This window comes from Chelon labrosus (assembly GCF_963514085.1).
Source record: "Chelon labrosus genome assembly, chromosome: 24".
NCBI classification, from domain to species: Eukaryota; Metazoa; Chordata; class Actinopteri; order Mugiliformes; family Mugilidae; genus Chelon; species Chelon labrosus.
Window position 1 is genome coordinate 11,658,856 of NC_140357.1, and position 27,792 is coordinate 11,686,647.

General features: G+C 44.7%; 1 protein-coding gene across 5 annotated transcripts; it reads left to right on the top strand.

Annotated features, from left to right (window-relative positions):
• Window positions 1-513: 513 nt before the first annotated feature.
• On the top strand, window positions 514-27,591 carry LOC311509140 (inositol polyphosphate-4-phosphatase type I A-like). 5 transcript variants are annotated; one of them, XM_084574204.1, is made up of 25 exons: window positions 514-617; window positions 10,742-10,983; window positions 11,056-11,100; window positions 11,244-11,362; window positions 11,502-11,618; window positions 11,707-11,786; window positions 12,307-12,418; window positions 12,565-12,655; window positions 12,983-13,130; window positions 13,308-13,438; window positions 13,523-13,627; window positions 13,714-13,822; window positions 14,591-14,777; window positions 14,859-15,074; window positions 15,164-15,305; window positions 15,389-15,583; window positions 15,914-15,946; window positions 16,396-16,568; window positions 17,243-17,366; window positions 17,447-17,514; window positions 17,595-17,794; window positions 17,880-17,977; window positions 18,086-18,198; window positions 18,323-18,477; window positions 26,058-27,591. In XM_084574204.1, the coding sequence occupies exons 2-25, from the start codon at window positions 10,878-10,880 to the stop codon at window positions 26,188-26,190; spliced, it is 3,000 nt and encodes a 999-aa protein (XP_084430330.1). In that variant the 5' UTR covers window positions 514-617; window positions 10,742-10,877; the 3' UTR covers window positions 26,191-27,591. The 5 variants fall into 5 exon arrangements, with proteins under 5 accessions (XP_084430330.1, XP_084430332.1, XP_084430334.1 ...); XM_084574206.1 differs by having other exon boundaries at window positions 14,594-14,777; XM_084574208.1 differs by lacking the exon at window positions 26,058-27,591 and adding an exon at window positions 20,913-23,132.
• Window positions 27,592-27,792: the final 201 nt, after the last annotated feature.

Below are 27,792 nucleotides of genomic sequence, written 5' to 3' on the forward strand. Positions count from 1 at the left end.
GAGTGTTTATAAGAAAATAAATGTAAAGAAAATAAATAAGACGAGTTCAAATGTGAAAGGAGCTTACCATTTTTTGGGCAGTGTTTTGTGCAATTTGTATGTGTTATTAAAAAATAAATAAATAAAACCCTACATGGTACAGGTATGTTGATCTGTTTTCTTTTATTACATTAATTGTAAATATAAAAGCAGTCATATTCTTTTTTTGTTATGGTAAATAATGTGAAATTTGACAAATGTTGATGTGTTTGGTTTGGTTTTATGTGAGTGTTTCAGCAAGTACAAAAAGAATAGTAACTAAAGGAGATTGAAGAGTTGATGTATTTAAGTGTTGATTTAAATGTTTGTTGAAAAAATTAGAGTTTATTGTGTTTATTGGTGAATAATTTAGTAATAAATCAAAAAAAGGAAAAAACATTGTTTAGAAAAGCGTACGTGACGTACACAAGCGTACGTAATTACGCACTGTACGTAGCCAGCGGCTGTCGTTACTGCGGCTCCATCCAAAGAGAAGAGACACTGAGCGAAACAGTGCGGCAGCTTGAGGACACACTCCTCACAATAGTTGTCTTTTTGGTCAATAAACGGATATTTTACCACAACACGCAGCCGAGCCGGTGAGTATTGGTTCATTACGGTGGATTTTAATTCAAAGTACGAAGCTTACGACGCCTTTGTCGGCTTTAGAGAGCTAACGGCAGCCGTTGGCTCTGTCAGTGTTTATGCTGCTAGCGACAAGTTGTGAAAGCTTAGTTTGTTGTTGTCGTTTTTCGGTCATATTTCTGGCACATTACTCATAAAAATCAGAGGACAGGAAGCGGGGAGATAACGTTAGACGTAAGGTTGCCGAAAAAAAGACGTGAAATGCGACATGAGAGTTGGTTAAAATTGCTGCGTTAAAGTGACAGGACACATGTTAGCGGTTCCTTGGCTGTGGCTTGAGAAACACTGCTGCTGCCAGTATTACGCAACTTAACCAGGAAACGTTTTCTGCAAACATTTATTGCTGTGTCACGTTTTAATGCATCCTTGTTTTATGCCATGTCAATAATATCCTGTTACACACCCACCCTAGTCTGTTTACAGTGTCATTTCTAAGTGCGTGTAGTTATTTATATATATATATATATTTGTATGTAATGTGTATGGATGGTGACTGTGGATGCACACATGTGGTCCTCACAGCTCACTGCAGTCTATCTGCTGGTTTTGAGTTTCCCTGTGCAGCAGTCAAGGTCAGCTGGACATGGATTTCAAAGAGCTGATGATGCTGTTTAGGAGGAAGAGGAGGATGCTTGAAAATGAGGCCTTCGCTCTGACCGTGTGTGCAACATTCAATTTAAACTTTATAACTTTGTCAGCTGGCCTGAGCTGCAGTGGTTTGAGAGCGCGTACGTGCAAGACAAACTTTATTTAGACGACATGTAATCACCCAGAACTTAGAATAAATCACCTTTGCATCAAAGAGAGAAACAGGATTGAGTCAAATATTGTTCAGCTAAAGCGTGCACTTCCCTCTGACCCAATAAGATGTTGAGGGAGTTGAACCTTAATATGTCGAACGCTTGTTTTTTTTTTGTGTTAATCAGCGATGAACGCTCAGACTCAAAAGAGGAATCTGTACTTCTTCAGTCTGTTTTTAGCTCCCCCATACTCCTAGGACAAACCTCTGCTCCTGCTCCGTCCGTTTCCCCATAAATCACCGTTTGTCTCCCTTTCTGTCGCACTAATCCAAACATCAGTCCAGACCAGCTAGTTTCAAGAGCTTGCCAAGAACAAGACAACATTTCCACCACATTTTTCAGCCGGGGAGAAAACTCTCAAGGTATTTCCAGATTAAACGTGCGCCCCTCAACCTTTTAGAGGAAAGATTATTCCGAGACAGAGAAAGATTACTCTTCCTCCTCCTGCCTCCTTCTCCTCCTCCTTCCTCCTTCCTCCTCCTCCTTCTCCTCCTCCTTCCTCTTCCTCCTCCTCCTTCCTCCTCCTCCTCCTCCTCCTTCCTCCTCCTCCTTCTCCTCCTCCTTCCTTCTCCTCCTTCCTTCTCCTCCTGCCTCGTCCTCCTCCTCCTCCTTCCTCCTCCTCCTCCTTCCTCCTCCTTCTTCTCCTCCTCCTTCTCCTCCTCCTCCTCCTCCTTCTCCTCCTCCTCCTTCCTCCTCCTCCTTCTCCTCCTCCTTCCTCCTCCTTCTCCTCCTTCTTCTCCTCCTCCTTCTCCTCCTCCTCCTCCTCCTTCCTCCTCCTCCTTCTCCTTCTCCTCCTCCTCCTCCTTCCTCCTCCTCCCTCCTTCTCCTCCTCCTCCTCCTTCCTCCTCCCTCCTCCTTCTTCCTCCTCCCTCCTCCTTCTTCTTCTTCCTCCTTCCTCCTCCTCCTCCTCCTCCTCCTCCTGCCTCCTTCTCCTCCTCCTCCTCCTTCTTCCTCCTCCTTCCTCCTTCCTCCTCCTCCTCCTGCCTCCTTCTCCTCCTCCTCCTCCTTCCTCTTCCTACTCCTCCTCCTTCCTCCCTCCTCCTCCTGCCTCCTCCTCCTCCTCCTCCTTCCTCCTACTCTTCCTCCTTCCTCCTCCTCCTGCCTCCTTCTCCTCCTCCTCCTCCTCCTCCTTCTCCTCCTCCTCCTTCCTCCTACTCCTCCTCCTTCCTCCTCCTCCTCCTCCTCCTTCCTCCTCCTACTCCTCCTCCTTCCTCCTACTCTTCCTCCTTCCTCCTACTCTTCCTCCTTCTCCTCCTGCCTCCTCCTCCTCCTCCTCCTCCTTTCTCCTCCTCCTCCTTTCTCCTCCTCCTCCTCCTCCTCCTTTCTCCTCCTCCTCCTCCTCCTTTCTCCTCCTCCTGCCTCCTACTCCTCCTCCTCCTCCTCCTTTCTCCTCCTCCTCCTCCTCCTCCTCTTGCACAAATGATTTCAATATAAAAATTAAGAACAGAAGTAAAAAGTAAAGCTTCAAAACAAAAAAACATGATCTGTCCTCATAAATTGTGAGAAACCTTCCTCTCTGATGATTAACGACTTTATCAAGGTGTCCTTATGACTTGAAACGTCTAAAACTGGTTGTTTTGTAAAGTAGGCCTTCTCTATTGGCAGGAGGACAATGATTAACTGATTAAGTCAAACTGAACGTCGTCGTTTGAGTCGTTTAAGCGGAAATGCTTCACGTCGCAGCTTCTTAAACGTAAAGATTTGTTAGTTTACTGCTTTATTTAATTGTACACTTGCAGCTGTGTGCGTCTACAGTTTCAGCATCGGTGGAAATTAGGTGAATATTCTTTTTAAAATGCCAGAAACTGGAGAATAAATACTTTTATGATTCCCTACAGCTTAAAGCAACTTGAGGAAATTCAGTTTATGAGAAAGTAAAGTGACGTTTTCGCGTTTTAAAAGTCGTTACTGTTGATTTACGCGTCGATTTTCTTGTTGATCTCGTTCGGCTGAATACGTTCAGCGTGAAAGATGAAGCACGTTCACTCGTAGAGTTTAATCAGACAGGTTATTGACTCCGTCTGAGCCGTATCGATGTTGTGTTGTTGTGATTTGATTTTTCAGCCGCGTGGTTTGTTTTTCTCCCCGTGGCTCCGTCACATCTCTCTCTCTGCGTGTGTGTGTGTGCGTGGTGACTCATCAAACCCAACCTGCTCGTCTCAAAACGCCGTCTGTGTCTTCCTCTGATTCTGGTCCTCCTGTCTCACTCTGCACAGCGACACACGTGTCCCCGGTGGTTGCTGGCAGATGTCTTGACGCCTGCTGATGCCGTCTGTTTTGAATAGATGGAGCAAACGAAATGAGGAGAATTTATAAAGTCGTAGCAACCAGTCACTAACCAGAAACCAACATCATGTGGAGGAGTAGGTTAACCACGTCATATTCAGATATTAAGAGCTTGAACATGAGATTTACTTTGTGAGTTAGGATGTCAAGCTGTTAGAGATGGAAAATATCTTTAAGCTTCTTCTCTTTTCATGCAAATCGTTGAAGTGAGTGTGCGTAGATGTCCTCCACTCTCAGGGAACGACTCCTTTAATAATTGATGACCTAGCCCTCTGCTCTGCGTGGTCGTCTTGGATCACGTCGCCCCAGAAGCGTCATGAAGAGATGATGCTGGGTTTTTGTTTTTTTTTTGCTGCAGATTCAGGGCAGAGGAGGAGTTAATTGAACGCTCGGGGGGGGAAAGCAGGGAGCTGCTGGGAGAGGGCGAGGGCAGCTGCAGTCTCTCCGTCGCCTCGTGACGCCGTCTGCAGCAGCGTGAGGTTTGTTTACGTCCGTCAGCGGCAGACGGAGCAGGGCATGTGTGTGTGTGTGAACATCCAGAGACACAGATATGCAAAGCTGCTTTTTAACGTGTTGAGATGAACCTGTTCGGGGCCTATTTGGGAGGAAATGCACCGTCATGCTGCTGCTGCGTGCTAACAGCCTGTCTTTTCACACCTTTGCTGAGGCTTAAAGAGCGTTTTCACAGCCACATAAATGACTTGTGTGTCCGTTAAAGCAAAGAGAAGCAAACGAGAATAACCATAAATGCTCCTTCTTAGTAGGAGAGACTAAAACTTTACACATAAAAGATAAGAAAGAAGAAAAATACACCAAACTGGTAAAAATAACAGCTTAACAACTTACTGGTGTGTTGCCACAAGCTATAATCAATTAGTCTGATGTTAAATTAAACAAATCAGTCCTAATAAACCATTTATTTTTTTACAAAACTTGGAGCAGCCATCTTGGATCCTTCCTCTAATCTGAACATTCAGATATTTCCGTACTCCTGCCTCCTCCTCCTCCTCCTCTTCCTCCTCCTCCTGCTGCACAAATGATTTCAATAGAAACTTGAGAACAAAAGTAAAAAGTAAAGCTTCAAAAAAAACCAAAAAAACATGATCTCTCCTCATAAATTCTTAGAAACACACATATATCCGTCCTGACAAACAGATGACTGGGTTAGGGTTAGATTTAGAGTCTGTAGCGCGACACACACGCGTGTAGAGATGATTTTAATAGCGTCTTCATTCACGTGTTGGTTTTAGTCCGTGTTTTCTCTCAGAGCAGGTCCATAGTCTCGTGGTTTACTTTAAAAAACTACATTTCAACAAAGCGATTGCGTCCTAAAGTACATGTAGTGTTGTATTCAGTCTAATAAAGCTTTGAGAAGTTAAAATAATAATGTGATTACCTTCGCTTCACTACATTTTTATGACTTTGTACTGAACGTGGTCCCCTTTTCACTTTCTCTCTGGTTAAAGGAACCGTATGTAAGAAATGTACTGATATGTCACTAGACATGAAGAAATCATGTTCATTTCAAATACTTATATCACTGACAACAGTGGTCCGGCCAGGATATTGTCATTTACAAGTGAAAGTTGCAGCCCTCAACTGATGTTATTGTTGTCATGTTGTGTTTTGGCCTGAGGCGCCACCCTCCACCTATCGACCAATCACGAAGTCAGTAGAGTTTCGTCATCCGGGTTGCCAACTCTGCTCTAGTTACCGCAGCTGCAGCTACGAACGTGTCGGATAAAACATGTATAACGTTACGAAACCTAAAAGACCTCGTTGTGAATCCGAACTACGTCGTGACAAAGTCCGAAATAAAACAAGGATTTGTAGGAGATGCCTTTGAAAGATGGAGACGGCTGAAAACGGAGAAGAATTTGAAGACAGACGCCAACGTTGCTAATTTTCTCCTGGCTAACTTACTTGTACATAAAAACGGAAAACGGCGAGTCGTCGTTGCTAACATTAGCGATGCATTATGAGCCCGTTTCTCTGTCGTTACGCTGAAACGCCGAGGAAAACAACATTAGCACGTCGATTATGGCAATGTGAAACGTAACTGAGACGTATTGAGTAGCCTAACTTTACCTCGGTAACCTGGCAACCTCGAGTCAGGGGGGAGGTTGGAGGGGATACACCGTTCTACAGTATTTTGAAAGTGACTGCAGTACCAGCTCTGGCCACAATCCTACATACTGTTCCTTTAAGTTTGTCAAAAAATATTCAGTGTTTACTTTTTCTCCACTTTGCTCTGTTCTCACAAGCAAACAAGATTATTTATTACTTGTAAGAAGTCGTGTGTTTGGACCTTTATACTTGATGATCCTGAATATTCAGTTTTCATTAATCATAGCGCTCAGAGGAAGCCTCAGAGAGTCTTTGTTGGTTTCAGTCTTCTTGGCGAAACCTCTCGACTCAAGCCTTTTGCTCGTCGTCAGCGAGTCCCCTCATCGATTGCTTCCTTTCGCGTTGCAGGAACTGGTGCTTGCGGTTTTTAGTCAGAGTCCCGTCAAAGAGAGACAGAGACTTGAGGGTTGACGCTGCCTGGCCTGCCTGGCTGCCTGCGCACTTCTGCTTTCAGCGCGCCTCTTCAGATTCAGATGCCCCCAGACTGGTGGGTTTATTTCGTCTCTTCTTGTGAAGCACAAAAGAAGCAGCTCACGGTTTCCACCTCGACTCGTCTCGGTGAAACCGCCCGTCTTTAATAAGACCCCCTGTGCTTATTTTCGGTGCCACGTATGAGCAGAGGCACGGGGTGAGAGGTTTCTGCAGGAAAAAAAAGTTCTGTTCTTTTTTGTCTTTTGTCTTTTTTTTTTTTGAGCTATAAACATTTCCATATTTTTAGTCGCTAACAAGTGAAAGCAAGCGTAAATGAAAGTGAATTCTAACTGTTGTGTTTCTTTCTCAAGTGGGGAACTGAGCGTGTTGTTGCTCTTCAATCTGTGGCGACCAGTTTCAGATCTTTTTGACGGTTTTCCTTCTTAAAGGCCCGTCTGAGAAGCAGCTCTGTGAACCCCCGGGGAGTCTTTACCGAATGAAAATACATGTACACGCTGTAGAGAAGTATAAAATGATGTTTATTTTATTGATTTAACATAGTTTCATGTTGCTGCTTTCAGCCCAGACCGACTGTTTTAAGACACTTCCTGAAACAAGAGAAGGAAGTGATGCTGAAGCAGTTTCCCACACACACACAGTGAGTGAGGTCTGTACGCTGCTTTTATTCCCTCTTAGCAGCCGGTTTAGCAAAAGAGACAAGTAACTTTACGGCTTCTTAAGGCTGCGTTACACGTCCTGTACATGCCAAATGTAAGTGAAGATAAATCCTGCAGGAGCCTGTTGCAGCAGATGAACGTAAAGGTTTTATATGTTGAGATTTTAAGATGCGAGGTCATTTTTAACTCAAATAAACTGAGAAATAGCTGGAGGCGAAAGAGACAAGGCCACCGAATGTGAGGGGGGGGAGGAACTGAGTGTGTTTGTGTTTGAGGGTGTGTGTGTGTGGGGGGGGCGATGCTCATTTTCATGTGAAAAGGCCACAGCTGCTCGCTCCCTCTAAGGACATTATTCACGCTATACTCTAAGGCTGATCCCTCCTGAGGGTCGGCGGCGGACGCACAGGGAACACCTCTGTTAGCGAGCGGCGGTGTGGTGGTGGTGGTGTCGTTTTCACCCTGAGCTCTGGTGCTGGGGCTGTAAACTGGGGGTTTTCACCATGTATGGTCAACTGGACTCTTTTACTCTCTTTGCCGTCTGCCACGCTTTCTTCCAAATCTGTCTTTTTCTGGCCCGAGGGTGAAGCTAAACACAGAGCTGTGCTGCACAGACGAGCACGTGAGGCTAAAAGTAAACGGCTTTAGAAGCTTCATCCTAAGATATTTTATATTTTTTATAGATGTTATTTCTATATTCTCATCTAAAAGCCGAGTGACGGTTGCAACAACAATGCAGATGAAGGTTAAGCATCTAAATCTGCTTGTTTAAGGTCACGAACGTTGACCGATGTCGTCTTAGAGCCATTTTTATGCGGCGAGGACGCCGTAGTTTGGACAAAAGATGAAATAATTGCTGGTTTGGGTTTGAATTCAAGCTGTAGATGTTTATTTTTTTGCTCACGGTCCATCGGGGGGGCAGGGGCAGATAATTCAGGCCCCTCAGATTGATTTTTATGAGTTGTTATGATGCGTTAATAGGCCTGTTTACACCTCTAATAAACCAAAATCCACTCTGTGAATCCAGGAGCTCTGGCTTGGATTTACTCGAGTGTGTGTGTGTGTGTGTGCCCCAGTTCATGTGACTCACAAACCTACACACACACACACCGACACCGACACAAGCCGCCGTGCAGGCTAAATTTGGAGCTGCCTTATATGGCGGCTTTTTCCCCCTCCGCGATGTTCGCCGTGCGTGCGCTGCTCATGATGTGTTGTTTTGGCGTCCGCGCTCCGCTTTTGGCAGGACGGCGGATTCCCAGAGCTCGCTTAATTGATTTGAGGTGTTAAAACCGGTCGCCGTGGTGTGTAACGGCGTTAGAGGAGAGGCGGCAGGAGATAACGTAGATGATGATGCGTCCCTGCAAAGCTGCTTTTTAAGAGGACGTCTCCTCTTTTATTGTTTTTTCTATTTATAGGATGAAACTCAGACCAAGTTCAGTAAAAAAAAAATAAAAAATCCCAGGACTTGGAAATGGATGATGTGTAGGAAGCGTTCTCTGATAAGGAAGCTTGAACATCAGCCGCTCTGTGAAGTTTTTTTGGCGTCTCGAAGTGGAAAAAGTGACTTCTTGAGTTGGCCGAGACGCTGGAAAGTTTCCTTTCAGGTTTGTGAACGTTTGAGTCTGGACGTTTTGTCGAGTATAGTCACATTTCAAAAAGAAGAAACAAAACATGTAGCAGGTGATGAAACGTGCGTGTGGACAAACACTGAGAGACCTGTGAAACGTTAAGAGCTTTTCCTTCCACTCCAACCTTGATGTCCAGATATTCACTTCACCTGTTAGTGGTGATGATATTTAGTCTATTTATCAGGCGAAGGCGTCACCCCAGAGTGTGGTTATGTAAATGTTAAGGTATCAGATCAGCCTCCTGCTGCTCACGGGAACATGTAAACTTAGATTCAAATGCGAATGTAAATCAAGGACTGCAGGTCGTGCTCCAGATGTTTGAGGCGACACATGTTGGCCGCTCGTATCTGACCAAAGTGGGACGCTGTCAGGAAGTAGGCTAGCAGCTATTAACCCACAATTAAAAATGAGATCGCTCTGTTTTAGAGTCCGGTTTTAACAGATAGACGTTCATTCATTTGACTTTGTTTTGATTTATAAATGGAGCACTATTCATCCAGAATAAACCAGACCACTGTGCTTCTCCGTTTCGAGCCAGCCAGCTAGCTAGAGCTAACGTCCCTGGCGTTTTACAGCTTCGCTCCAAATGGGCTAATTGCTCCTCACCTAAATGGGACAGAGAGAGTGGGGCAGCCGCTCCGTCCAGAGCCTGAAACGTTCTCAGGGATGTATTCCCAAAAGAGGTTTGGTGAGGGAGGAAGTGGAGCGATAGATTTAGAAATGAGTATAGAAGAAGAAGGAATATAAAAATGAACAGGAGAGACAGGAGGAGACCCTCTAACAACAACAACAACAACAACAACAACAACAACATGTAGGAATCTTTAGACACACACAGAGTCCGTCTGTTGAAGCCTTGATGGTTTCTTTGCCCTTGAAGGTTTCAGCTGGTACTTTGTTTGTTTTGTGTCTGTGCTCAGTTTTTACTCTCTGTATCTTGTTCCTTATTTCTGTTCTCCATACGGTTCCCCGCCCCCCCTTCCTTCCTCGCTGCCTCCCATCACCATCACCTTCGATTCATTGGAATTCATGCTTGTGGTTGAAACCACGGTGTGTGAGGGTTGTTGTAACTTTAGGATGACCGGTCCGTTGCTGATAATTCTTCTTTGTGTTCTTTCCACTTCCTCATTCTTTGGTCTTTGTATTTCCAGTCTTCATCTCCTCCTCCTCCTCTTCAGTCTCTTCTGATCCTCAGTCTTCTTCTTCTTCTGCCTCTTCATCACACTCTTCAGTCAGTTTCTACGTCTTCTTTCTCTCCGTTCTTCAGTCTTCATTCTTCTTCTCTGCGGTTTTCTTCACTCTCCTTCTCAGTCCTCTTCTTCTTCTTCTCCACTTGCTTCAGTCATTTTCTTCTTCTTCTGTCTTCTCTCGACTTTCTTCTTCTCATTCTTCAGTCTTTTTTCAGTTGTCTTCTCTCTTGTCTACTTCTCATTCTTTGTTCTTCTTCTGTCTTCTCTCTTGTCTACTTCTCATTCTTTGTTCTTCTTCCGTCTTTTCTCTCTCTTGGTCTTATTCTTATTCTTCACTCCTCTTCTGAATCCTCTTCATCAGCTTCTGTTTCTGTTTCTTCTTCTTCTTCTTTTAGTTTTCTGCTTCTTCTCATTCCTAACTAATTTTCTTCTTTTTCTTTCATTTATCGGTGTTCTCCTCCTCTTTGACAGTCGTCTTCGTCTTCCGTCTTCTTCTCATTCTTCATTTTCTTCTTCTTCTTCTTCCTCTCTTGACTTTCTTCTTCTCATTCTTCAGTCTCTCTTGTCTACTTCTTGTTCTTTGTTCTTCTTCTGTCTTCTCTCTCTTGGTCTTATTCTTATTCTTCACTCCTCTTCTGAATCCTCTTCATCAGTTTCTTCTTCTTCACGTGTTTTCTTCTTCGTCTCATTCGTCAGTCTTCTTATTTTTTAGTTGTCTCCTCTTTGACAGTCGTCTTCTTCTTCCGTCTTCCTCTCATTCTTCATTTTCTTCTTCTTCTTCCTCTCTTAGTCTTGTTGGGATGATGCTTTTTTATTTCAGTTTGCAGCACATGAAAGATAAGACTTAAAATCACCAAGACACTCAACTTCAGACTTAAAGTAAATAAACCAATAAATTAATAACAACGCTCCTATAAACTGATGAACGCTCTTCGTGCTGTTTTTTTTTTCCCGCTCAGAGAGGTGAAGCGTCGTCCCGAGCAGCCGTGGATCAGCGCCCGGAGGAGGAGGGCCTCGTCACATGGGAGAGCGCGACCGTGCGCGTGAGGGCGTGTGTTCGGGCCTCCTGCCGTCGCCCACTCTCCTCGGACAGGCATGGCGGGGGGCAGGGAGCGCGTCTCCAGGTCGCAGAGGCCGTGGTCGGTGTACCGGGCCAACACGTTCGAGCTGTCCGATGAGATGATCAGCTTGACCCTCGCAGGTGAGGAGAGAGGGAGAAAGAGAGAGAGAGAGAGAGATTAAATAACACTGATTAAATGTCTTGTGTTTCCAGGAAATAGTCAGGACCCGGATGAGCCGGTGCTGGAGTTCAGCGTGGGTGAGTCACACATCTGATCCTGTCAGACTCTTTTATTGCACTCTTCTAGTGAAACATTATGACATAACATCTCCATTAAATAAATCAAATAAAAAAATAGAGAATAAACAGTTTGTCTCATTTATTATTGACCGTCTCTTCAGTGTGCAACGACCTGGTGACTCCTGCTTTGGATCGAAAACCCAACAGCTTTGTAGCAGTCAGCTGCACGACACCGCCGCAGGCCTTCTGGACCAAACACGCCCAGACTGAAGTCATTGAGGTCAGACTGCTCCCGTGTCCTCCGTTAAATGTCACTTAACGTCTGAATTCAGCTTGTTTTAAACGACCCACACCTCCCTCACTGAGCTGTTCCCTATTGAAAACATCATCTCATGAGCTGATCTTGTTTCTCTCCACAGGGCACCAGTAACCCCATCTTCCTCAGCAGCGTCGCCTTCTTCCAGGACTCCAACATCAACCAGCAGACGCAGGTGAAGCTGTCCGTGTACGACGTGAAGGACCGCTCACAGGGCACGGTACGAGTCGGAGCGCCGATTCATAGATGTGTGCTTTCTAAATCAGCTGCAACTTTACATTTGTCTGTCTCTCTCTCTGTCTTTCCAGATGTACATGTTGGGGTCGGCACTTTTTCCCGTCAAGGAGTTGCTGCAAGAGAAGAGCCACAGATTACAGCTGGAACTGAGGTAACACACACACACTTCTGTCTTTGCTGCTGTGAAGTCACCTCAGTTTAGGAGAGAAACCTTGTATCTAGAATATCTGTCTGTTTAATTTAGCCAGTATTGTGAATTAAAATCTTTAAACACAAGAAAAATATGAAAACATTTTGCAAACTAGTACATTTTCTGATATTAAACTGCCATGATTCACTTTGTGGTTTAACCACTGTTAAAAAATAAATGAGCGCAAGGTTATGCACGTTTGATTCGACTTGAAACGTCCGTAATCATGTTGTAATATTTCGCAATATCTCATAATCTGTCTGTGGTGGTTTCTTGTGTTTGTGGTTTGCATGTAAAAAAAAATAAAAAATCTTATGGTTGAAATAGGATGTGATGAAAGATTTGTGGTTTTAAATCAAACTGTCTTTGTGCACGAGCTCAAACACGACCAGCTTGATTATGATTCAGCATGACTCTCCAGATTAAACCCAGTTAATTAATAAGTACAAGAATGAATGCAGTCGTGTGTTTCGATGGACAGATCGGCGGAGAACGAGCGGGTGGGGAACGTCACCATAGCAGGGTGGCAGATGGAGGAGAGAGCGGATCAGAGGATGTCGGTCGGCCGTCTACCAGACAGCATCAACGGTCGGGTAAGAGACTGGGATTATTATTTTACATTTCTTTCCTTCCTGCTTGTCTTCATAATTTCAGTTTATGTCACAGAGCCTCACCAGGCTTTAAACCTGGACGCCTGAGTACCTGTTTTTCACGACGGCGCATGTCTCGTGTCCCGCAGACGGTGCTGCCTGTCGACGAGAGCCTGACGGAGTCGATGGGAGTCCGGATCAAGTACGCCTCGCTATGCAAAGACACCCTGCTGCGCTCGGGTGAGACGGCAAGACATTAACAGTTATTAGCAAACGTCTGCACCCTAGGGACGCTGCTTGGTTTGTCTCATATTCATTTAAACAGAAAAGACTCACTGAAACCGTCTGCATCTTGACCCTCCGCCTGTTTTTCACCCTCGTCCTTCATGTCTCTCTCCAATACACGAAGCAGAAATATATCGATTGTCAGCCGTGTGTGGGACGTATCTGTTTACCTCCGGGATACATTACAGATCTAAAAATACCACATGTACGCTGTGGAAAGGAATAATAATAAGAATAATGATGTGAATCTGTCAAAGCTAATTGAGTTTCTGGTGACTGCAGTGTTCGGAGGCACCATGTCCAGGATGTACCGCTTCCCCACCACCGACGGGAACCACCTACGGGTGCTGGAGCAGATGGCCGAGAGCATCCTGTCGTTAAACATTCCCAGACAGTTTGTCAAGCTGCTGCTGGAGGAGGACGCAGCCAGGTACAAGCACACATGTGCACGTAGAGATAAAACGCTGCTGCTGATGTAAATGTTTGATGTTCTCAGCCCATATTCAGACCCATGAGTGTCTAAGACGTTTATTATTTGATCCCTGAAATGCTAGAAAGTATTTAAATATCACATTCTCCTGCCTGACTCTTCCTCCTCCGTCCTCAGGGTTTGTGAGCTGGAGGAGTTGGGAGAGTTGTCGCCGTGTTGGGAGAATCTGCGGCGACAGATCATCTCTCAGTACCAGACCATCATACTCGCTTACCAGGAAACGCTGTCTGACCTCAACGACTACAGAGGTTAGCGTCTGCTGCGGTTTTTCTAAATGTCTGCTTGTAAATATCAAGTGCTAAACGTCTTCCCGCCCTTTCTCACTGCGTCAGGTCCCTCATTCAAAGCCAGCAACCTGAAGGCAGAGAGGAAGATGGAGTTCATGCCGACCAACCTCCACGTTCAGAGGATGAGGGTGCAGGACGAGCTGGGCTTTGGTGAGATCCTGAAACACGCCTGCGTGGTTGTAGCTTTCTGTACGAGCTCCTGGAGAACCTCATTTAAAACGATTTCCTTTCTTCAGAGCACACATACGACGTGGTGACGATCGGCGCTCCGGCTGCTCACTGCCAGGGTTTTAAAAACAGCGGCCTGAGGAAACTCATCCAGAAGTTTGAGGAGGCGAAGAAACAGTGAGTTCACATCAGTTTAGAGAAAAATGCATGTTTTTATCTTCCTACTATTTTCCTTTTGCTTCATTCATCCTTTGATTCTTTCTGATGGTTCAAACTTTGTAAAGTTCTGGTTTAATTCTTCAGTTCGGTTATTTCTCTGGCTTCCTCTTAATTTTGTTTTTGTTACTTTCTCGATCAGCGTTTATGAGGAGGGATGGTGAGTTGTTGCACTGCTTTGCTCGTTTTCATTTGAATGTCCACCGTTTGCGTCTCACTGCCTTGTACCACCACCACCACCAAATAAAAAAAGTTGTACAACTAAATGTTTTCAAGCTTTGCAGACGAAGCAGGTGAGCAGTTTTAATGTGGATGATGATCACGTGCCTTACGACAGGGAGTAATGATGCATTGATATTAACAGTCCAGTCTGAGAGTAACTCAACAGTCTCTCAACATACCGCTCATTTTATAAATTCAGTCACGGCTTCGCTTTATTAAAATGAAGCGGCTGACGTTTCAGGTTCTTCTTATTAACCTGTATCTGGATTTGTGACGTGAGCGGTATCTCCCAACGAGTGTCACTCCTGAGCCACTGGTTAAGATCATTGTCATGTGCATGCAAACACCTTATCTGTGTCTGTGAGTGTCTGTTACATTAACAAAGAGGATTTGAATTACAAATATAGTCGGAGTTGCTCCTTTAACGTCTGAAACGGAGCCTTAGCTCTTTACGTTTGAAGAGAATGTGATCTGATATGAAGTGAAGCGCGTCTTTGCTTTCTTCAGCAGCGCCCTCTCCAGCTCGCAGTCTATCGTCTACATACCCCAGGACATAGTCCGAGCCAAAGAGATCATCGCCCACATCAACACGTTAAAGACTCAGGTCGGCTACTACGCTGAGAGGCTTTCCCGAGCTGCCAAGGACCGATCAGCCAGCGGACTGGAGAGGACGCTCGCTATTCTGGCTGATAAGGTATCAAACAGATTTGTTTTTTTTGTTATTTATGACTTATTCTACCCGATACATACTTAAACGTTCTCCTCTACCTTTCAGACTCGCCAGCTGGTGACGGTGTGCGACTGCAAGCTTCTGGCTTCGGCCATCCAGGCCCTGAACGCAGCCCGGCCCGAGTACATCGCCTCCAAAGCGTCCCCTTCCGCCGACTCGGAGCAGGTGGTCCTCCGCAACGACCAGGACACGCTGCTGGCCAAGTGGAGCGGCAGCAACAGCCGATCTTCACTGCACGTGGACTGGCATGAGGAGGAGTGGGTAAGTCTGAGACGGATGGGTTTTATATATAAATATCCACTTCTTTCTTACTCGTGTCCAACAAACAAAAATACTTTAAACTCTGTCAGGAGAAGGTGTGGTTGAACGTGGATAAGTCGCTGGAGTGCATCATCCAGCGCGTCGACAAGCTGCTGCAGAAAGAGAGGAGACCCAGTGACTGCAGCCAGGACAGTAGCCAGAGTGACCTGCAGGGCGGCACCTGTAAGAAAGGTAAGTCAGTCTTCACAGTCACACGTAGCAGCTACAACAGAAAATATGTTTATTAGCACAAACTGACTCTTCTGTGTGAAAAGATGACGGGAAGAGACGAGCGTTCTGGATCAACCCAGGAAGCGTGTCAGAGGACTCTCCATCCATACCATCATCATCATCATCAGAACCACTTCAACCATCATCATCCTCATCACCTCCTCCTCCTCCACCTCCATCTTCTTCCTCTCTGCCTGCCCTCTCCTCTGCTCGTCCTCCCAGCCCCGAACAGCAAACCTGTAGGTTCACACAGCAGCTTTAGCTTCAGGCTTCTCTTTACTGTCACATCTCTTTACTGTTCTCACCCGACGGTAATGAAATCAAGCCAGGTTTTCGTTCTGTGTGCGATCTTCGTCCTTTCGTCCTGTGAGCGGAGCCAGGCCTTCAGCCAGGCCGTCATATCTGAGACTTTGTGTTTACTGGACTTGTTCTGCTGAACCGGGGTCAAATGTCTGTCAAGCTTCACGATATAGACCTTTCACCCTGGTCTGCAGTGTTTTCTCTGTGTGTGTGTGTGTCTCTGTGCTTGCTAATCATGTTGCATGTTGCACCTCCATCCCCTCTTCCAGATGGAAGCCCCGGTCCAGAGGAGGCGTACCCAGGTAAGACCTGCCCCCCCTCCCATGCTTCTGTCTCTCTCCAGGGCTCGACAGCATTTGAGGCAGAGAATACTCATTTGTTAGACTCCTGTGTGTGCCACGACTTTAGTCTGAAGCCTTTTCGCTTTATGTCGTAATAAAAAAAGAGCGTTTCCAAATTGAGGTTAGGCTCTGGGTTCAGCAGGAAGTTATTGAAGCTGAGTTTATTACGTAATAAAGAAATATTCTGCTGTAATTTCCCCACGTTGAGAGTTTCAGTTTCGTTTCTGATTCGTTCGTTAGCAGTGCTCACTTCTCCAGGATCTTCTCCCTGATCGTACGTTTCTTATCAGCGCTTCTGCTTTCTCTGTCGTGTCTGTTCCACTTGTTTTCTGTTTCTGTTCAGTTCAACTCGTAGATTAATCGTCAGTTCAAAGCTGATTTATTTCTGTACCACCGTTTCTTTTTCCCAGGCGAGTGGAGCGAGGCGTTGTATCCCCTCCTCACCACGCTCACAGAGTGCGTCGCCATGATGAGCGACAAGGCCAAGAAGTCCATGGTCTTCCTGCTGATGCAGGACAGCGCCCCGACGATAGCCATGGACGTGTCTCTGCAGTACCGCCGGGACGTCGTCTTCTGCCAGACGGTCAGCGCGCACAAACGCAAACACCGTCCACTCAGTGCTCAGCGCTCACCCACACACACACACATTTAGATAATATACACCGGTAAACACGGGGAAGGCAATATTTATAGGACAACTAAACACTGGGGAAAAGTGTAAAGACAAGGACGGCGTAAAAGGTTTGGCAAGCGTCTTCACCAGATAAATAAACAAACCAGGTTGAGCTGAGGTATCGAGTCAAAGTATGAAGAATAAAGAAGAAAAGAAACATTTGTTGGGCTCCAGCTCTTTTAAACTAGCTCTATAATGAGATGAATGTCTTCGTCCTAGTCCTAGTTTGGTGGACCGAGTTGTTCACCGGCTTTAAAACGTGTCTGACGCTCCTGTCCTCAGCCAGACTGAGTTGTTTTAGTCGAAATCCTCACACACACACGCTGAGCTGCTCAGGAGTTCCTTTACGCGTGGATGCCTACAGACTGCAGCCTCTTACGTAATCTCATCAGCTTCACAGAACATGGTGCAGATTAAAGCCCTGAGTCGTCATAAATGAATTAATTATGCACCATAATGAAAGATTGACGCGTATTAAACATGTTTCTTAAAAGTGGAGAACACTAAGAGCTAAAAGTTTCCACTGATGCTGCAACACAAACAAACTAACTCCCCCTGTTCTGACCTTGATGCTGACGTTGCAGCTCACCGCCCTCATCTGCGGCTTCATCATCAAACTGAGGAACTGTCTCCGTGACAACGGTTTCCTGCGGCAGCTCTACACCATCGGCCTGCTGGCTCAGTTCGAGTCCCTGCTCAGCACCTACGGTACAGCGGCGTCCAGGTCTCACGTTTCCTCCTCCGCCCGTCTGAACCTCCAGCCGTTTACTCTCTGTGTGTGTTTGTAGGAGAGGAGCTGGCCATGCTGGAGGACATGAGCGTCGGCATCATGGATCTGCGCAACGTCACCTTTAAGGTAGAAAGACGTCGACATTAAATGTGATTAAACGTGTCGTTCTGATCCTGATACTAAATATTGAACCCGACCACTTGAAGGTCACTCAGGCAACCGGCAGCTCCGCCCCCGACATGTTGCCGATCATCACGGGAAACAGGGACGGCTTCAACGTCCGCATCCCGCTGCCGGGGACCATGTTCGACGCGCTGCCCCGGGAGATCCAGAGCGGGATGCTGCTGAGGGTTCAGCCCGTGCACTTCAACGTGGGCATCAACGAGCAGCAGACGCTGGCCGAGAAGTGAGAGACAGAGAGAGAGAGACGCCTGGGACGGATGGTTTAGTGCTGATGAGGGACATGTTGATTATCTCTGTGTGGTTTTTAGGTTTGGAGACACGTCGCTGCAGGAGGTCATCAACTCAGAGAGTCTCTCCAGACTGAACTCCTACTATGAACAGTTCAAAGAAGTCCTTCCAGAGGACTGTGAGTATAGACGGTTTAGAAGCTTATGAAGAATTTAATTTGAATCTGTTTGTTTTGTGATCATTTGAAGCTTTAGTGTTGACTGTTCTCTCCGTCTCCTGTGCTCAGGCCTCCCGAGGTCTCGCTCTCAGACTTGTCTTCCTGAGCTGCTGAGGTTCCTGGGCCAGAACGTCAACGCCCGGAAAAACAAGAACGTGGACATTCTCTGGCAGGCCGCCGAGGTGACGACTGAACTTAACGCAGAAAATTACCCCGTGTTCCTGAGCAGCAGACGCTTTAGTTTAAACATAGATTATATTCAGATTATGACAGATGTTTGATGTGCGTGTCCGCTCTCTGTCTCAGATCTGTCGCCGGCTGAACGGCGTCCGTTTCACCAGCTGCAAAAGCGCCAAAGACCGCACGGCCATGTCGGTGACGTTGGAGCAGTGCTTGATCCTGCAGCACGAGCACGGCATGGCGCCGCAGGTCTTCACGCAGGCCCTCGACTGTATGCGCAGGTAGGACGCCCACACCGCGCCTGAACGGAAATACAAACGTCATGAGGTTTTAACAGACGGGAAACTTTATTTAAAAACATCTGGACTGGATTAATCTCTCAGAGAGAGGTGGAGAAGAAAATACTCTCAGACGTTAACCTCTGAGGTTATCAGTCACTACGTTTCCATGGACACGGTATTCAATTCAGACTCCTCATCCTCATCATCTTCTTCTACTACTTTTTTCTGTGATGTCTCGTCTTCTCCTCCTTAGTCTTCTTCTCTTCTTCCATCTCCTCCTCCTCCTACTTTTTCCAACTCCTGCTTCTTCATGTCTTCTCTTCCTCCTCCTCCACGTCCCCCTTTTTCCTCCTCCTCCTCTTCCCTCTTCTTCTTCTCTGTAGTGACTGATGTTCTGATGTGATGTCTCCTTCCTCTTCTCCTCCTCAGTCTTCTTCTTCTTCTTCCACCTCCTCTTCTTTCTACTTCCTCCAGCTCCTCCCCCTTCTTTTTCCCCCAACTCCTGCTGCTTCACGTCTCTTCCTGCTCCTTTTTCTCTTACTTTTCAGCACCTCCTCTTCATTCTTGTCCTCCTCCCCCTCCTCCCTTTTCCTCCTTCTCCTCCTCCTTCCATTTCCTCCAGCTCATCCTCTGTTCTCCTTTTCTTCCTCCTTCTTCTTTTTCTCCTTGTTCTTCTTCTCTGTCCTGTAGTGACTGCTGTTTTTCCTCTTCTCCTTTTTCTCTTACTTCTCTCCATTGCCTCTTCCTTAAATGTCTTCCCCCTCCTGCACTTCCTCTTTCTCCCTTTCTTCCCTTGCTCCTCCTCCACCTCCCGCCTTTTCCTCCTTCTCCTCCTCCTTCCATTTCCTCCTCCTCTTCTTCTTCTTCTTCTTCTTTTATATTTCCACATCATCACAACCTCTTCATCGATGAAGCTCTGTAGTCTCTGATGTTTTGACGTGAACACACATGTCTGATTGGTGTCCAGGGAAACAGTTTAGCTCACACCCTGATCTGTGACGTGAGTCAAGGAATAAATTCTCTGGATTAGATTAATCCGGTTCAGATGATTCCTCTGTGTCTGGTAAAAAAAAAAAAACTAAAACTAAAAGCATTTTGCTCGTGTGTGATTTGAAACGTGAAACATGAACAGAAGCAAACTGACGTGGAGGATGCTTCAGTCGGTTTCCTCTCTTCACCAAACTTTAATTCAGTTTCCTCTACGTCCAAAACTCATTTACAGAGTTCTTGTTGTCTGACATTTATACATTTCCTGTACTTTGCCTCTAATAAAAGAAAACAAATAGATTTTTATCAGCTTAAAAACTCTCTAGAAGAAGACATCGGGGAGCTTATGTTCCTAAACAGAGCGTTGCTGACATTGATCCACAGTTGCCTGTAAACGTCAACTTATTGCCTCTTGTGTGCAAGTTTTGTTTTCGGCTCCGTGTCGTTGAAAGACGAACCCACACGCCTGTCTCGCTGTACAGCTGAAGCCCTGAGGGACGCTCGCATGATACGATGTCTCTTCACCTCTGTTCTTCTCCTCACATCTCTCCCCCTCTTTCCTCCCCCCCCCCCCTCTGCCTCATCAGCCGACGAGCATGAAAACAGCTTCTCGATCACGTCTTGGATTCATTTGAGCTTGAGCATGTTTGGAAAAAACAAATACAAAACAAAAAAGGCTGAGACATTGCTCCACTTCCCTCCAGGTTTCCCCTTCATTACCATCGTTCCTCCTCTTATCAGCGCTGAATGAATCAAATGAACATTTATACGTTAACACATTTTAAAAGTCTAATACTGCATGTTAGCTGTGCCTTTTCATTAAGTGACTGAAGTTTGGTTTCTGTTTGTGAAGAGAAACCAACAAGCCTCCCTCGTCCCTCCCTCGTCCCTCCCTCGTCCCTCCCTCGTCCCTCGTCCTCCGTCTCCACCCCATGTCTTAGAGGATTTAAACATGGAGAGCCATTGCTGTATTTTCTTACCTCCGTCCCCCCTCTGAAAGACGTCAGACATCTTTCTTAATTTCTCTTTTTTCTCTCTTCTCTTTTTCCTCTTCCTCTGTTTCCCCCGTGACATTTCTCATCCGTGCGGGTTTTGGTTTGATTTTGTCCATTTGTGACCTCAATATCTTGCTTTGTGTAATCGCGGCTGTGACTTCCTCTTTGTGATTTTTGTCGCCCGTGTTGGTTTTCCATTTCCCCCCTCTCCCGTGTGTGCATGCGTATGTACGCGCCATCTGGTTCTTTTTGGCTTCGTTGCGACACACGCTGCCCGTCTCCTTCCTCACCATTCCCACTTCTTCCTCGTCCATCACGTCTTTATTTCCTCCTCCTCCTCCGTCTTTGTTTTTCCCTTTCATCTTTCAATCCTTCACAACTTTATTTGCTGCTCCACACTTCCTTCCTCCTCCTCCTCCTCCTCCTCCTCCTCCTTCCCCCGTGACTCGGCAGCGTTGGTACGAGGGAGGGGGTGATCCAGAAGAACCTGAGCGGCTTGCTGCCGGTGCGTGACTTCCGGCTGGACCCCAGCCTCCTGTACTCTCTGCCCCTGCTGGCCCTCAGCCCCAACCTCCTGGTGGTGTGGATCTTCCTCAGCGTGGCCTACTTCCTAGCCAAGCTCCGCTGCAGCTGAACGGCCGCCGCCAGCCCTTGGTGTAAAAAACATAGCGGGGCGCTAACGCTCCACACCGACTCCCCAGGGTGTTTTCTGAAACTGTGCCACCGTCCTGTGAGTGTGTAAAACACGCTGCCCCACCCTGACTAAGGGCTTCACGCTGCTGACGTCCCGCCCTGCCTCTCCATCTTTCTGTTTCCTTTTGTTCCTGGAAAAGTGTCGTACAGATATTTATCAGCCCTGATATTACACTTTATCCACACTGAACATCCACGTTAGTGTCCAGCCAGACTTAAACGTCTTGATAAGAGGAAAACTGCTAAATGTTTCTCCCCTTCCACCTTTGGCCATGATTAAGGTTTTTAATTCAGCCAAATTCAGTTTTAATACAGTTAATTTTAGTTTCTTTCACTGGAATTCATAATTTTCTGATCAGAAAGTCATTAAGAGATGTTTAAAATGACAGAAGCTGCCATTTTCAGCTTCCTTCACCCCGGGTGGGGTGGACGAGACGCTGGCTCTGCCTTACCCGTCGCCGCCAACGCGCCGAAAACAAACTAAAGGTGACGGTTTATTTGTGAATACGTGTAAATAGAAACTTCGACTAACGGTAGCTCTCATGAAGGAAAACCAATGTTTAATTTATGATTTAAGCTTTGGCGCACGCGGCTTATTTCATTCGTGCGATACCTTTTAGCTCGTTTGGTTTTATCATCGTCTTCCGTGTGCTTCTGCACCTACGAGCTAACGACGCAACTAAAGCTTTTATCTGATGCCAAAATGAAGCAAGTATATTTTTATTTCTTTTAGTCTTTAAGTCTTCCTGCTTTTTCTAGAAGATAGAAGGAGTTGTTTTATTTTTTGTGCTTCTACTTCAGCTTGTGCACTTTCCAGCAGATCTGGGTCAGTCCCTGTTTACACGCAGCCTATTTTGACCAGAAGGAAATGAACTGAACCCATTGAGCACTCATCAGCCAGGCTACAGTCGTTCATAAGAGACTTTATAACAGTGTTTGCTTTCCGCTCACGTGGCCCGACAGAGATGCCGTTCATTTCTCCTGGAGCGTAAATACCTCGCATACCTCTCATTAGCGCAAAGCCGTGCAGGAAGCTCAGGGATCAAGGCGTGACCCATATACTGTAGATGACAAGCTGATCCTAGAGCGGTATGTGGATTTTCCTGTTTTGGAGGGTGTAGCAGAAGTTGTACTTACAAGGCGTTAAGGACAAACTTCCTGCAAGGAAAACAATTACAGGGACTGGACCCCTTAGAGCAAATATTCAACCCTCACGAAAAGAAATCAACAGAATCCGATAGAGTCTGACCTGTGCCAGAAAAAGCGTATTACAAACTAGTTAATTTAGCGACAGTAAAGTCTCTAGGTGTCCCTCTCAGGTTTGAGGCTCTCTCTGTCCTGGCTGACTGTTGTTCATGGGTCCAGGTCATTTGTCCCGGCGTGCCAAACCAAACACACGATTTTAACCCACATCTGCTCCTCGGGCCTTCGTGGCCAAATGCAGTGAAGATCGGCTCTCGTCTCGGCCAATGGACGGAGCTGAGTCTGCAGGATGCAAGCTTCTAATTGGCTGATGTATGATTGTAGGATATTCAGGGGAAAACGAGTTTTGATTATGCAGAGTAGGGCTGCAGGTTGTAGCTTCACCCTTTAGAGCTTTTATCTGTACCAGCTCTTACATTAGCTTTATAGATCCCATTGGAGGGAAGGCTCTGCTCCTTTATTCCATGGATGATGAGATGACTGAGGGATGTGTTCATGCTGGAGCCAAATGCTTCAGTCTGGGTTTGTGGGTTCTGTGTTTGCAAAGAGTTTAAGACGTAAAAAGACGTCTAGAAATATGGAAAAATACAAAAAGACTCTTTGTTTTCATGTCACTTTACTGGAATATAATGTTCCCATTGTTTCTTCTGTCAAATTGTGCTATCTATCTATTTATCTATGTCTTATTTGGGGATTTTGTGTGTCCTCCCTCTTATATGGTTGTGTCATGATAAAATACAGCCCCAATAGTATTATTTTATAGTATAAAGCCATAAAATACTTAAATATTGTTTTAAAACCAGATTTAATTAACTTGTGTTTCCTGGATTGTGGTTAAACCCATAAAAATGATTCAATATCTCAAACAACAACAATAAAATGAACACGGAAGCTTGACTTTCTGTAAATTTAACACAAACGTCAATATCTTTGGCTGTGAAGCTAAATCACGGCGTCAGTCGCTTCCCCTGAGTTTGGAGGCTCCGTCTCATTAAGATCGACCCAGTAAGGAAATGGATCGGAACAAAAATATCCTCCTTTGGGAGTTAACTCGCCCCGCTGACCTCTAAACACTCAACACGTACAGTAGTGTCTCCGTCTGGAGCCTAAAAATATTCAACGTTTCTCTGTTTCTTCTAGTATTGTATGGTAAACTCAGAAGGATAACAGTGTTATGGAGTTCAGTGAGAAGATTGATATCACTCTGTCTACTTAGCTAGTTAGCTGAAATTAGCTAGAAATAGTTTTTAAACTGTTTTTGTTTCTTTATGCAAAGTTAAACTAATCAGATGCTAGCTGAAGGTTCATTTCATAACTATTGATTTTGTAAAGCAAAAAAACGTCAAGAAATACTGGCAACAAAACTGTTGCCTGACGTCTAGACCAAAATAGTTGCACTCTCCATACCAGCAGGTGGCAGTAGTCTGCAAGTACCTGGGGGGCTAGGAAGCTTGGAAGTTTTGCTATTAGCTAGTGAGGCTAGGAAGTTAGGAAGAGCTACTATTAGCTGGGAGGCTAGGAAGAGCTGCTGTTAGCTGGGAGGCTAGGAAGAGCTACTATTAGCTGGGAGGCTAGGAAGAGCTACTTTTAGCCTAGAGGCTAGGAAGAGCTGCTATTAGCTGGGAGGCTAGGAAGAGCTACTTTTAGCTGGGAGGCTAGGAAGAGCTACTGTTAGCTGGGAGGCTAGGAAGAGCTGCTGTTAGCTGGGAGGCTAGGAAGAGCTACTGTTAGCTGGGAGGCTAGGAAGAACACAGCCTTAAACTGTGAAACAATCAGCTTGGCTCTGTGTAAAGTCAAAATAGATATTTGTCTACGACCTTCTTTAACGCTCGCTGAATAAAAATTAAATCTGTTTAAAAAAAAAAACATTTGTGGTACAAAGAGTTTAGCTATGCTACGCTAACTAATCATACAGCGTGGTGTGAATAGTTTTATCTGAATTCTGGCGAAACGGCAGATAAAAAGTTATTTTATTATTCCTCTATGTTATTATTTATATCATGTTACTTTAGTATTTCTGTTAACACTGTGCTGACCTACCTCTCTGAGACAGAAGTTAAACACTTATTCAAATATATAATAAAATCATATAGATAATATAATATAACATAAAGATATACGAGGTCACTGAGCAGCAGGGATGTAGTTATTTTAGAGAAATTACAGAGAATATATGAAAGTTTATTGAAGGAGCAGTTACAGTGAGGTAAATATATAAACAACCATTAAAGCTCCATATTCACAGGTGTTATTATATTAAAGTGCTTCCTACAAATATTCATTTCTGATCATTATATCATTGAAAGAGAATCAGCTGCTCATTTTTTCCAGACGTGTCAGAGAATATATTTGTACCGCTGTACATAAAGTGTATTTAAAAGCTTCTGTTGCTTTATTTATGCCATATATCGTCTTAAGTTATTCCAGAGCAGAGTATATTGATGATTATCACGCTTGTGCCGTGCCTGTCGTTCTGTCCTCACTTTATATCACAGCTGCATAAATGTGTCGTCGCTATTTTCAAACCTCTGAGCCTTCTTGTTTGTTTGTTTTTATATATAATATATTAGTAGGAACATGATGACAAACTGTTATTATGTTAAAGGAAGTATTAATAGGTTCAAGAGCTTCTAATTATTTTTATGTGGTTTAAATTTAACGGTGACTTGTTCAGAAACTGTGTCTTAATTTTAAAAACTGTTGCTGTGACACCCCCGGACTATTCATCAGCACCCAACAGGAAGCTATAAAGCTGAGTTGTCTGTATTTTTGTTTCTTGTTTTTAAAAACCCGCTTGCCTCGACTGTTTAACGTCTCAAAAGCTTCGGCGCGTGTCGATGGTCACTTCCTCCTGCTGAAATAAATGTTTTTGTGCCTCCACCCGCAGAACATAAACTGACTTCAGTCGTGTTTTATCGTCTTTACAGTTTGTTTCCTGTTCGTTGGCGTCACCTTTTTATTGCTTTAGTTGCTTTATTTGCTTCATGTTCTTGATGGTTAGACTTAGAACATCTGTATTTGTTGGGTTCCTCCTTGTTTAAAGCACTTACTGACATCTAGTGGTTCATTAGTGGTAATTACAACAACAATACTTTTACTAATTTAGCAAAGAAACAGGATCTTTAATATTTTTTAGTGATGAATTATCATTTAATAATTCTTCTGTTTATTTTCCTCTACATGTTGGACCTCAACTACATTATAATACGCCGCAAGTATCCTTTAAATCATTACTTTACCTAATTTTCTGATTCTCTAAAGCAAATGTTCTTGTTGACGTATTTATTTGCATTTTTACACTCCCCTAATTAATGTAAATATTCCCACTGTGAAAGAAAGTAATCGTACTGTGTCTGTTTCGGGGACGGGTCGAAATACTACATTACCCATAAGCCCTCTGTTGCTGTTGCCAGAGGAAGTGGACACTGAAATGTTTAGCTCTGACTTCAACTTAAAGCTCTGTGACTGGAGTTTTTTCTTGCTGTGCATCTTGGGTATTGTAGTCTCTAAGTGTGTATTTATCAAAGAGACAGATGTTTTATTAGAAGAGTTTCATGCTAGTCCAGAAACAAACCTCCTTCTTGTCGTCATCTGCACCAGTCACCATCTCTGCTTCTTGTTTTTTTTTGCTCTCATTCTGTCTGTGGACGCCCTCCCCTCTGTCTCCTCCTCCTCCTCCTCCCTCTTCCTCTGTCTCCTCAGCGAGGGCTGCCGACGGGAAAACACCGTGAAGAACGTCGGATGCCGAAAGTACGCGTTCAACTCTCTGCAGCTCAAGGCCTTCCCCAAACACTACCGACCTCCTGACGGCACCTACGGCAAAGTCGAGACCTGATTGGACCAAGGAGAGCCGTGAGTCAGGAAAGTAGGGACATTACTGGACTACTGTGTGCCGGGGAAAGCCGAGATCAAACTGAGTACAATCAGGACACTGAGTTCAGAAACTGGAGCCTCATGTCGCCTGGTTGCTGTGGCTTTAGATTAGATAATTTCGAAGGTTAGACTGTGATTTATTGCACATTAATAAACAGTAGCACCGTCCTGAATGGAAGCTTTCTACCACCTTTAATAACTGTTTTTAGGTACTGTACACTCTGCTTATGTCATATTATGCACAACATGCTGAATACATGTACGTTTTTATTGTATAAACAAAAAAAAGCACTGCCTCACGAATCAGTGTTCAAACTTGAAAATGAAAATCGAGACTAATCGAGGGACAAATCAATTTAAATTCATCGCATTTGGACAAATTTGTCTTTAACTATGTCAGCCAGCGTCGTTCATTGTTGCCTTTTCGTTGAATTTGTTGTTCTTCACAGTTACTTTCACACAGAAACAAAACTTATCATCCAGCTAAAGAAGCAATGCTACCAGAAGTGCCCTTGAGCAAGACAATGAGCCCTTTAAGACCAGAGAAGTCACTGATACCAATACAGCTTCAGTCGAATTAAAGCTGCGCTGAAGAGTTTTGGCCACTAGGGGGCAGCAGAGAACAGGAAATCAACTGCTGAATGCTAAATGCTAACAGCAAAGCTGAGATGTTGCAGATTAATTTGGATCTTAAGATATAAAAAACATTAATTACAGCCACCACAACAGCAGGGGCAGACGTATAAGCTTGAGGAAGTGTAATAAAGGTTTTATTCAACATCAGTTTTTATATATTTTTTTTGAGCAAATACTGTTTAAGCCGTGGATATTGAGGGAGATGTCTGAACCCTGCCTTACTCGCTCACATTTGCACATTGCTCATTAAAGTGGGATGTTTATTTTGCTTTACATTTCCCCTCCACGTAGCACACACTCTCCAGAATATGACTGTTTTTTTATGCAATTTGTTTTCACTGCTTGTTATCAAGACAGGGCATTTTAGTTTTTTAAATTTCAAATAAGTGTTTATTTATAATATATGTACTCACAAAATAAGAAATAAGCCTTAATGCCTGTTTTAAACCCGATAAACGTCCCCAAAATTCAAATGTGAACATGCATTTATCTGCAATGATATATATCTGCCACAAAGGGGGAAACATTTCTAGTTGCATTTTATCTGACTGTTCAAAATACATCCTCTGCTGTATTTACCTGTTTGATTATCAGTGAAGAACTATATTTTTGTCCTGTTAGCACATGCTAACAGTGACCATTTTATTTGAGAGCAACTGTAAACGTTTTAATGTTGCCGTGTGTTATAACTTGTCCATATCTGATGCTGAAATAAATCTAAAACGGGTTTGTGTTTGTTTGATGTATAAATTTAACTGGTACATTAAAAGCCTGCATAAAGCTAGCTACAGTACGTTTAGCTTGTCCGAAGTTAGCTAACCGTAGAACCGTTAAATTACGGTTGGCTAAATTAGACAAGCTACAGTACGTTTAGCTTGTCCGAAGTTAGCTAACCGTAGAACCGTTAAATTACGGTTGGCTAAATTAG

Bases quoted from the DNA above. Each gene is read 5' to 3' on its own strand.
- LOC311509140 (XM_084574208.1), top strand. From the start codon at position 10,878: ATGGCGGGGGGCAGGGAGCGCGTCTCCAGGTCGCAGAGGCCGTGGTCG. The intron at 11,787-12,306 runs GTAACACACACA...TTCGATGGACAG, and splicing joins AGATTACAGCTGGAACTGAG to ATCGGCGGAGAACGAGCGGG. The intron at 17,367-17,446 runs GTACAGCGGCGT...GTGTGTTTGTAG, and splicing joins GTCCCTGCTCAGCACCTACG to GAGAGGAGCTGGCCATGCTG.